The 12,544-nt window shown below is 40.1% G+C and overlaps 1 protein-coding gene across 5 annotated transcripts in view; it reads left to right on the top strand.

The window, feature by feature from the left end:
* CEP164 (centrosomal protein 164) overlaps positions 1–12,544 on the top strand; it is a 114,337-nt gene continuing 101,793 nt past the window's right edge. For 4 of the 5 annotated variants that reach the window (XM_075279696.1, XM_075279697.1, XM_075279698.1 and 1 more), the window contains exons 1-4: positions 1–103; positions 1,831–1,938; positions 2,094–2,205; positions 3,426–3,633. In XM_075279696.1, coding sequence (XP_075135797.1) covers positions 1,854–1,938; positions 2,094–2,205; positions 3,426–3,633 — 405 coding nt within the window. In that variant the 5' untranslated portion in view covers positions 1–103; positions 1,831–1,853. Of the gene's footprint in view, positions 104–1,830; positions 1,939–2,093; positions 2,206–3,425; positions 3,634–12,544 lie in introns of those variants that run through there. The other variant, XM_075279700.1, reaches the window with a different exon arrangement.

A 12,544-nucleotide genomic window follows, 5' to 3' on the forward strand; every position in this document is an offset into this window, starting at 1 on the left:
GCTGGACGATCCCGGAAGTGGTTACTATTGCTTTTGCAGGGCAACGCAGGGAGCGTCCCTGGAAGCGGAGCCGTTAGTGCGTGTGTGTATAGCGGAGCCTGAGGTAAGTGCAGACACCTAGGGGGGGATACATGAGCGGCGGGGGTCAGGACGGGCACAGCAGTATACAGGCAGCCCTATAGGATTAGGAGGGGGTGGCCTGGATTATACTCGCTGAGAAGCTGCATCATAAGCACCTGAGTACTGGGGATATCAGTCTATAACAAGATATGGCTGGAGCACAACTACTATCCCCACCATGCCATAGTATTACCAGTCAGTCTGGGCATGCTGGAGGTTGTAGTTCTGCAACAGGAAGGGGGGCACTGGTATAGGGGCGCAGTCCATGTGTGATGACATTGTGACAAATCTACCACATGATATATATGTATATAGGTATATGGTGTATATAGGGTGTCGCTGGTGGGGGCGCTGTCATCCCCTCTGTGCCTATGTATTACTATACTTGCAGTATGCCAAGCTATCCCATAAGCTCCTGGCATTTTCTTGTCTTTCATTCTTTATACATTTTGTGTTGTTTTAATGAACGCTCTCTAAGATGCTGCTACATTGTAGTCAGATCCCTCGGCATCCTCTATATTCTCTATATCCTTATAGGACAGAGCAGGGACCACTTATAATAGGCTCCAATGTGTATTCAGGTTAATAACATGGCAATGCTCAATAATGATCCTTCCCCAGAGAGTGAGGAGTGTCTGTCGCTGTACAATTCCTTAATCCTGTGATTTCTAGAGATTTCTTACACTAATGTCTGACACTTATATTACCTTTCCGTTTTTTATGTTTTAGGGCAGCTTCACTAATCCTGTGTAATAAGTAGATACTACAAACTCCGCACAGATCATTATTTGTATTTAGAGACTACCCTAAGGCTGGGTTTACCCGGGGTATTTTGGACTGGAATTTGACACACAGGTTCCGCTCCATAATACGAGTAGCTGCGACTGGATGCCGGTGCAGTATACCAGCATCCATACACGCACTCCGCTCCGTATTAGGCCTAGTCGAGAGGAGGGAGTGTCTTCAGGTGGAATCGCAAGACGACTCCGCCTAAAGAATGAGCATGTCGCTTCTTTTTTACAGGAGCCAGAACAAACCGCTCCTGGAAAAAAGAACTGACCGGCTCCCATTGATTTCAATGGAAGCCGTCTTCTTGGTCAGGATTTTGAGGTGGACTCTGCCTTAAAATCCTGACCAAAATACCCCATGTGAACTCAGCGTAAAGGTTTTCGCGGCTGATTGCTTGGTACAGTTGTCCAGTCTACTAGGCAATCCAAACTGTGAGCTAAACAGCTCCAAGGTGACACATTGTACCTAAAATGACACATTGTAGCAGACTGTCAGGACAGGAGAGGTATTTGTGCTGCTGCCAAAGTACTTTAAGGCCCTTTTCAGTTTCTTTAGGTAATATCAGTGGGGTCTGATACCCAAAATAGAGAATATATTATATTGTCTTGTAATCTGTCCATATGGGCTATAGAGTATATAGATATAACAGAAGGGGGGTCTGTGGCTTGTGACTGACCTTTATAAGCAAGAGTGGAGTATACAGGAGCTATCCATAGAAGACAGAACCTGCAGCACCCCAACAACTGATATAAAGATAACAGGTAGAGTGTAGACTGGCCCTATGTAGTAGCCTGGGGTACCATAGTACCTGACATTATATGCTGTATATATGTATCACCGATAAATCGCCATTAATTTCTCAAAATACTTTCCAATTAGAAATAAACTTGAATAACCATTATTCATCTGTCTTCTCCATAGTTGTGAATGTGTCAAGCTCCAACATGCTGGCTATTCCTGCGGCTCGAATGGGTGATCAGCTGATCCTGGAGGAAGACCATGATGAAAACTATATACCCCAAGAGCACGGTAGGTGAAGTGTTGCTCTTCTTTGCTTTACAAAAACCACAGACTAAAGTTACTATTTTATGTACCCTCATAGAGAGATTTAAGGAGTGTTCCATCCCTTACCATTTATCATCTTGGTCAGCCATTTATTCTGATTTTCTTTTTTAACGTTCTAGAAATTCAGGAGTATGCCAGAATGATTGGAATTGATCCAGATGCCGAACCTGAGCTGATGTGGTTGGCTCGGGAAGGGATCGTCGTTCCTTTGCCTCCAGATTGGAAACCATGGTAAGAAATAAATGATGTCACGGATTGAGGCCTGGTGGGGCAAATGCTGGGTTTATACTGTACCTTTACTTTTGGCATACTAATACTAATATCGTCATAAACCATGGTGGCGTTCAGCCGCAACAGATTTTAAAGGAAGTCTGTCACCAACGAGGTCTGTGAACTATAGGGGATGTTATGCTGAGCATTATATCTTTAGATAGTCCAATAGAACCACATTGATAAAGTGCTTTTAAGAAACGTCCAAGTGAGGCGCAAGTGCAATGATTGTAATGTTTTCAAAGCTTCATATCGCCTTGGATGCTCTGACATGCCCCTATTGCAAAACACTTTTTGTAGGAAATGATGCAACTTTTGGACAACCTAATGATATGATGGTGCTCCCCATAATGCACTGTGATTGGTGTGAGAGAGTCCAGAGAAATATCTTTATTGTACCCACTTAACAGTCAAAGCAAAAACTGAAGTGGCGGCAGTCCACTAAGGTTATCTGGTGCATCATACCTGTGTCACTGCCACACCATGTGACCCTGCTCTTACTGTAGGGGATTTACAAGACAAGTACAGCCTTCTTACCTGTCCAACATCCACCAGAATGCAATATGTATCCATGGTTTCCATACCATGGTGAGCATGCATTTCTAATGAGAGGTCAGGGGAGATAGCTATCCATCAAATAAGTGTCCAGTCAACACATCTCCTGGGTCTGACTTGTCTAACCTGCTCTGATAACAGATGCCTCTACTTAGTAGAGTAGTAATACACAGCTACCAGTTGTCTTACATGTCTGGCCTGCTTTAATAGTACGTTACGATATTACTTTATCACTTTAGATTTAAGTCCTCCCCACTTTGCTGCTACAATTTATAATAATATCTACCGTAGCCATGTAGTGTAGCCGCTTAGGTCCACATTTCAGTCTTCTACAGCTGAATAAGCTTTGCAATTGGTACCCCTGACCTGATGCCCCAATGGGAAGAGAGAGGTGGCTAAGACTCTTAAGCCTCCCCTGGTGTCTCTTTCCCTGCCCTCGCCACTCACCCGGGACATATTGGGGGAATTTATCATGCAGCATAATGCTAGGTTTCTGCTGTTAAAAAAATTGCTAATTTTCATGCGACTGTAAAAGCTGAACTGAGCCTCTAAAATGTAGTGAGTTCTGTTTTACATTGGTGGTAATAATTACCAGCAGACATTGAGCCGTATTGTTTGTCTTCCAGCCAGGATGTGACCGGTGATATCTATTATTTTAACTTTGCCACTGGCCAGTCCACATGGGACCATCCAATAGATGAACATTACAGAGAACTGGTTACACAAGAGCGGGCAAAGCTGCAAGTACTAGGTGGTGTAAAGAAGCGAGAGAAGAAAAAGAAGAAGGAAAAAAAGAAAGACAAGAAGACGAAAGAAGTTCCGAAGCCTGTTGTGGTGAGTGATGTACTGGACTAGTTACCTTTAGAATTTGGAGAACTAGAAGAGTCATCATATGTAGTTAAGGGTTTTAAGCTAGATAATGGAGAATATGAGAAGAATTGTAGAACTTCTGTAGTTTAAAGAGTTATTCTATATCATATATATGCAGGGGGTGCAGCAGTAGCAGTTGTTACCAGGCTCTTGTCCTTGAGCGGGCCCTAAGGTCCCCTGGCCAAATAAATATACGTCTGTTCTAAATGGTTTAAGGTAGGGGCCCCATTACTGATTTTGCACTGGGGTCCAGAGCTTCAGAGTTACTTTTCTGGATCTATGATATATCATATAGTCTTATACTGCACCTATCAGGTGATGTATGCTGCACTGAGAAAAGGATATGATAGGGGAGAGAAGCTGAGCTCTGTGATATATAGGGTTATGTATTAGAAGAGAGAAGCTGAGCTCTGTGATATATAGGGTTATATGATAGAGGAGAGAAGCTGAGCTCTGTGATATATAGGATTATATGATAGAGGAGAGAAGCTGAGCTCTGTGATATATAGGGTTATGTATTAGAAGAGAGAAGCTGAGCTCTGTGATATATAGAGTTATATGATAGAGGAGAGAAGCTGAGCTCTGTGATATATAGGATTATATAAGAGAGGAGAGAAGCTGAGCTCTGTGATATATAGGATTATATAAGAGAGGAGAGAAGCTGAGCTCTGTGATATATCCTATTAATATTATAAATGTGAAAGTTTGTGAGTTTGGATGTTTGTGGGTTTGTGTGTTCGGATGTTTGTTAGTCAATCACGCAAAACCCGCTCGACCGATTTGGCTGAAATTTTCCACAAACATAGTCACTACACTGCATTGCGCAATAGTCTACTTTTCGTCACAATAGCGCACATACGTTTGTGCCAGGACCCCCACAAAACCCAAACTCACACCACCATCTCTGCAATCTCACACACTTTGGACCATAGCAAGCCACAAAATTCATATTGCCCTCTGCAGCCTAGCCCCTAACCCCACACAATCACATATACGTATACTTTACCACTTTGCCCCTCACCTTAACGATACTCCAGGAGGCTCTCTTTAACACTCCGGAGCAGCCATGTTTGCCAACCCCCACCGCTCTGACAATCCGCGACACCGCCCACCCATGTCAATACCCCTAGGAGGTCTAATAAATGCAAAAAAAAAAAGTTTAAAAAAAAGTAAAAAAAAATATAAAAACAAATAAAAAGGATTAAAAATTCAAATCACCCCCCTTTCCCTAGAACACATATAAAAGTAGTTAAAAACTGTGAAACACATACATGTTAGGTATCCCCACGTCCAAAATCGCCCGCTCTGCAAAGCTAGAAAAATGGTCAAAAGTGCCAAACCGTCGTTTTTTCACTGTTTTGATTCTGATAAAAATTTGAATAAAAAGTGATCAAAGCAATAACATTTCCCGAAAATGGTAGAACTAAAAAATACACCCGACCCCGCAAAAAAAGACGCCCTATACATCCCTGTACACAGACGTATAAAAAAGTTACGGCTGTCAGAATATGGCGACTTTTCAAATAAATTTTTTTTAACACAGTTTCGGTTTTTTTAAGGGGTCAAAATGTAAATAAAACCATATAATTTTGGTATCCCCGGAATCGTAACGAAACACAGAATACAGGGGACAGGTCATTTTGGTTGCACAGTGAACGCCGTAAAACCAAAGCCCGTAAGAAAGTCGCAGAAATGCATTTTTTCTTCAAATCCACCCCATTCTGAATATTTTCCCTGCTTCCCAGTACATTATATAGAATAAATAATGGCGGCATCATGAAGGAAAATTTGCCCCAGGAAAAATTAAGACCTCATATGACTCTGGGAGCGGAGAAATAAAAAAGTTATGGGGTTTAGAAGGAGGGGAGTCAAAAACGAAAATCAAAAAATGCCATCGGCGGGAAAGGGTTAACTTCAAATACTTTTTTTTTTTTTTTTTTTTTAAATGTAGATTGTGAGCCCCACATAGAGCTCACAATGTACATTTTTCCCTATCAGTATGTCTTTTTTGGAATATGGGATGGAAATCCATGCAAACACGGGGAGAACATACAAACTCCTTGCAGATGGTTTTATGCCCTTGGTGGGATTTGAACACCAGGACTCCAGCTCTGTAAGGCTGCAGTGCTAACCACTGAGCCACCGTGTGGCCCCTAACTTCAAATACTTCTGTCCCAAAGTCACTATGTAAAGTTTCTCACAACACCGTATAGCAGCTCAAATACAAAGTAACTGCAACACAAAAGTCTCACGTATTCTCAGAATTACAGCAAAAACAAGATACAAAGTTACATTTCATATCCCATACCTTATACACACTACGAAAACCTTACCCGCGCCTGTCTATACCCACTTCTACAATCACCGCAGACGAAGTCGCGGGTACCAGCTAGTAGGGTTATATGATAGAGGAGAGAAGCTGAGCTCTGTGATATATAGGGTTATATGTTAGAGGAGAGAAGCTGAGCTCTGTGATAAATAGGGTTATATGATAGAGGAGAGAAGCTGAGCTCTGTGATATATAGGGTTATATGATAGAGGGAGAGAAGCTGAGCTCTGTGATATATAGGGTTATATGATAGAGGAGAGAAGCTGAGCTCTGTGATATATAGGATTATATGATAGAGGAGAGAAGCTGAGCTCTGTGATATATAGGGTTGTATGGTAGAGAGAGAGAAGCTGAGCTCTGTGATATATAGGATTATATGATAGAGGAGAGAAGCTGAGCTCTGTGATATATAGGGTTATATGATAGAGGAGAGAAGCTGAGATCTGATATATCCTATTAATATTATAAATGTGAAAGTTTGTGAGTTTGGATGTTTGTGGGTTTGTGTGTTTGGATGTTTGGATGTTTGTTCCTCAATCACGCAAAACCCGCTTGACCGATTTGGCTGAAATTTTCCACAAACATAGTCACTACACCCGATTGCGCAATAGGCTATTTTTCGTCACAATAGCGCACATACGTTTGTGCCAGGACCCCTCACAAAACCCAAACTCACACCACCATCTCTGCAATCTCACACACTTTGGACCATAGCAAGCCCCAAAATTCCTATTGCCCTCTGCAGCCTCGCCCCTAACCCCACACAATCACATATACATATACTTTACCACTTTGCCCCTCACCTTACCGATACTCCAGGAGGTTCTCTTTAACGCTCCGGAGCAGCCATGTTTGCCGACCCCCACCGCTCTGACAATCTGCGACACCACCCACCCATGTCAATACCCCTAGGCAGTCTAATAAATGCAAAAAAAAAAAAAAAATTTAAAAAAAGGAAAAAAAAATATAAAAACAAATAAAAAAATATTAAAAATTCAAATCACCCCCCTTTCCCTAGAACACATATAAAAGTAGTTAAAAACTGTGAAACACATACATGTTAGGTATCCCCACGTCCAAAATCGCCCGCTCTACAAAGCTATAGAAATATATTTCCTGTTCGGTAAACGCCGTAGCGGGAAAAATGGTCAAAAGTGCCAAACCGCCATTTTTTCACTGTTTTGATTCTGATAAAAATTTGAATAAAAAGTGATCAAAGCAATAACATTTCCCGAAAATGGTAGAACTACAAAGTACACCTGGTCCTGCAAAAAAAGACGCCCTATACATCCCCGTACACGCACGTATAAAAAAGTTACGCCTGTCGGAATATGGCGACTTTTCAAAAAAAAAAAAATTTTCACACAGTTTTGCCTTTTTTTTAAGGGGTCAAAATGTAAATACAACCATATAGATTTGGTATCCCCGGAATCGTAACGAAACACAGAATACAGGAGACATGTCATTTTGGTTACACAGTGAACGCCATAAAACCAAAGCCCGTAAGAAAGTCGCAGAAATGCATTTTTTCTTCAAATCCACCTCATTCTGAATTTTTTCCCTGCTTCCCACTACATTATATAGAATAAATAATGGCGGCATCATGAAGAAAAATTTGTCCCAGGAAAAATTAAGACCTCATATGACTCTGGGAGCGGAGAAATAAAAAAGTTATGGGGTTTAGAAGGAGGGGAGTCAAAAATGAAAATCAAAAAATGCCATCGGCGGGAAAGGGTTAACTTCAAATACTTCTGTCCCAAAGTCACTATGTAAAGTTTCTCACAACACCGTATAGCAGCTCAAATACAAATTACCTTCAACACAAAAGTCTCACGTATTCTCTGAATTACAGCAAAAACAAGATACAAACTTACATTTCATATCCCATACCTTATACACACTACGAAAACCTTACCCACACCTGTATATACCCACTTCTACAATCACCGCAGACGAAGTCGCGGGTACCAGCTAGTAGGGTTATATGGTAGAGGAGAGAAGCTGAGCTCTGTGATATATAGGGTTATATGGTAGGGGAGAGGAGCTGAGCTCTGTGATATATAGGGTTATATGGTAGGGGAGAGGAGCTGAGCTCTGTGATATATAGGGTTATATGATAGTGGAGAGAAGCTGAGTTCTGTGATAAATAGGGTTATATGGTAGGGGAGAGGAGCTGAGCTCTGTGATATATAGGTTTATATGATAAAGGGAGACAAACTGTGATATATAGGGTTATATGGTTTGTATCAGGATTTTTGAGTATAAGCAGAGTAAATCCTGACAGGACTCCTAGGAGAGACAATAAGAGTCCTGATTACTCCGCCCACACGTCGTCAGTGACAGCCCTTTGTGTATACACACTGATACAGGGTGGGCTGTCAATCACAGTATGTGGGTGGGGTAAGCGGACACTTTCTATTCTGGGAGTCCTGTCTGGATTTTTATCTGCTTCTTACTCTTGGTTTGGTTAGTCCTAACCACAATATTATGGACAATTTACAATGAATCGAGACTTGTTCACGTCCTCTTGCCACTGCTGCTTTGACTTGTAGATTTTCCCAGTGTTCTTGCGGCCTATACACGACTGCTGATGTCATAGACATTTACACATGTCTTTTCACGAACCGGACCTTAATCTATAGATATTTTGCAAGTTTACATCGTTCAAGAACAGAAAGACATATGTGTTACTTTCTTCTTTTTTTTTTCTGGGACAAAGTACTTAGCTGGGTCTTCTTTCAATGCTTATATATAGACATGAATTTGTCAGATGTTACTGTAAATGAGGCCACATATATGTGCGTCTCCGTGTCCTACATGTGCAGGGGGTCAGGGTGCCGCCATGCGTCTATACGTCAGCCTGTAATTACTATCTTTTCATGGTATTTATTCCTCTAATCCATCCCTTCTGCAGTTGGGAACTATTCTCACACACACATAAGGCTAATTATTATCGTATTTTAGTCTCTGTTTTATGTATATTATGGAATAAGCAACCTGTGTATACTGACAGAAGGTTAGAACATATCCCACTGTTTAGGCTCCTATTGTAAGTGCCGTGTACTGTGCTATGTACGTGTTTTATTACTGTGTATTGTTGTGTGGTGACTTCACTAGAGTGTTAGTCTTTATTCCATTGTTCTGCTATAGTATAATGATGTCACAGTCTTTATTCTATGGTTGTGTTCTAACACTATAGTGACATCATCCAAATAGAAAACAACATGGCATAAAGACAAATATACTATAGTGACATCATCACAATACAGCATAACCATGGAATAAAGACTAAGGGCTAGTTCACACGTGAAAACCGCGTCGCTGATTTTAGGAAGCCATTTTTGGACCTTGAGGCGTTTTTTGGAACGTTTTCTGGTGCGGTTTTTAAAAACTGCTTAAGAAAACGCCAGGCGGTTTCCCCTTCCTGGACAGTAAATGGACCGTAAAAAAATGCCTCGCGGGTTCGGTCGCGGTTTTTGCCAAAACTGTGACCAAAAACTGTGAGGCGTTTTTTTTCGACTCTCATTGACTGCCATTCATTTCTTCAAGCGGAAACCACCTAAAGAAAGGTCATGTCGCTTCTTTTTTCTACTAGCAGAAAGGTTCTGCTAGAGGAAAATCGAACGCTAGCGTTTCACATAGGGCTCCATTGTATGGAGGCAGATTTTGAGGCGAAATCCGCGGTCAAAATCTGCTCCATTGGCCCCGTGTGAACTAGCCCTAACACTATAGTGATATCATATCATGGATCACAAACAAGGAATAAAGACTAAAACTATAGTGACATATTCACAATAGAACAGAACCATGGCATAAAGGAGAACACTATATTGACATCATAATAGAACAGAACCATTGCATAAAGGAGAACACTATAGTGACATCATAATAGAACATAACCATGGCATAAAGGAGAACACTATAGTGACATCACAATAGAACATAACCATGGCATAAAGGAGAACACTATAGTGACATCATAATAGAACAGAACCATATCCTAAAGGAGAACACTATAGTGACATCATAATAGAACAGAACCATGGCATAAAGGAGAACACTATAGTTACATCACAATAGAACAGAACCATGGCATAAAGGAGAACACTATAGTGACATCAGAATAGAACATAACCATGGCATAAAGGAGAACACTATAGTGACATCACAATAGAACATAACCATGGCATAAAGGAGAACACTATAGTGACATCATAATAGAACAGAACCATGGCATAAAGGAGAACACTATAGTGACATCATAATAGAACAGAACCATGGCATAAAGGAGAACACTATAGTGACATCACAATAGAACATAACCATGGCATAAAGGAGAACACTATAGTGACATCACAATAGAACATAACCATGGCATAAAGAAGAACACTATAGTGACATCACAATAGAACATAACCATATCATAAAGGAGAACACTATAGTGACATCATAATAGAACAGAACCATGGCATAAAGGAGAACACTATAGTGACATCATAATAGAACAGAACCATATCCTAAAGGAGAACACTATAGTGACATCATAATAGAACAGAACCATGGCATAAAGGAGAACACTATAGTGACATCATAATAGAACAGAACCATGGCATAAAGGAGAACACTATAGTGACATCAGAATAGAACATAACCATGGCATAAAGGAGAACACTATATTGACATCATAATAGAACAGAACCATTGCATAAAGGAGAACACTATAGTGACATCATAATAGAACATAACCATGGCATAAAGGAGAACACTATAGTGACATCACAATAGAACATAACCATGGCATAAAGGAGAACACTATAGTGACATCATAATAGAACAGAACCATATCCTAAAGGAGAACACTATAGTGACATCATAATAGAACAGAACCATGGCATAAAGGAGAACACTATAGTGACATCATAATAGAACAGAACCATGGCATAAAGGAGAACACTATAGTGACATCAGAATAGAACATAACCATGGCATAAAGGAGAACACTATAGTGACATCACAATAGAACATAACCATGGCATAAAGGAGAACACTATAGTGACATCATAATAGAACAGAACCATGGCATAAAGGAGAACACTATAGTGACATCATAATAGAACATAACCATGGCATAAAGAAGAACACTATAGTGACATCACAATAGAACATAACCATATCATAAAGGAGAACACTATAGTGACATCATAATAGAACAGAACCATGGCATAAAGGAGAACACTATAGTGACATCATAATAGAACAGAACCATATCCTAAAGGAGAACACTATAGTGACATCATAATAGAACAGAACCATGGCATAAAGGAGAACACTATAGTGACATCATAATAGAACAGAACCATGGCATAAAGGAGAACACTATAGTGACATCAGAATAGAACATAACCATGGCATAAAGGAGAACACTATATTGACATCATAATAGAACAGAACCATTGCATAAAGGAGAACACTATAGTGACATCATAATAGAACATAACCATGGCATAAAGGAGAACACTATAGTGACATCACAATAGAACATAACCATGGCATAAAGGAGAACACTATAGTGACATCATAATAGAACAGAACCATATCCTAAAGGAGAACACTATAGTGACATCATAATAGAACAGAACCATGGCATAAAGGAGAACACTATAGTGACATCATAATAGAACAGAACCATGGCATAAAGGAGAACACTATAGTGACATCAGAATAGAACATAACCATGGCATAAAGGAGAACACTATAGTGACATCACAATAGAACATAACCATGGCATAAAGGAGAACACTATAGTGACATCATAATAGAACAGAACCATGGCATAAAGGAGAACACTATAGTGACATCATAATAGAACAGAACCATGGCATAAAGGAGAACACTATAGTGACATCACAATAGAACATAACCATGGCATAAAGGAGAACACTATAGTGACATCACAATAGAACATAACCATGGCATAAAGAAGAACACTATAGTGACATCACAATAGAACATAACCATATCATAAAGGAGAACACTATAGTGACATCATAATAGAACAGAACCATGGCATAAAGGAGAACACTATAGTGACATCATAATAGAACAGAACCATATCCTAAAGGAGAACACTATAGTGACATCATAATAGAACAGAACCATGGCATAAAGGAGAACACTATAGTGACATCATAATAGAACAGAACCATGGCATAAAGGAGAACACTATAGTGACATCAGAATAGAACATAACCATGGCATAAAGGAGAACACTATATTGACATCATAATAGAACAGAACCATTGCATAAAGGAGAACACTATAGTGACATCATAATAGAACATAACCATGGCATAAAGGAGAACACTATAGTGACATCACAATAGAACATAACCATGGCATAAAGGAGAACACTATAGTGACATCATAATAGAACAGAACCATATCCTAAAGGAGAACACTATAGTGACATCATAATAGAACAGAACCATGGCATAAAGGAGAACACTATAGTGACATCATAATAGAACAGAACCATGGCATAAAGGA

The sequence above is a fragment of the Leptodactylus fuscus genome, chromosome 6 (assembly GCF_031893055.1).
Source record: "Leptodactylus fuscus isolate aLepFus1 chromosome 6, aLepFus1.hap2, whole genome shotgun sequence".
Lineage (NCBI taxonomy): Eukaryota > Metazoa > Chordata > Amphibia > Anura > Leptodactylidae > Leptodactylus > Leptodactylus fuscus.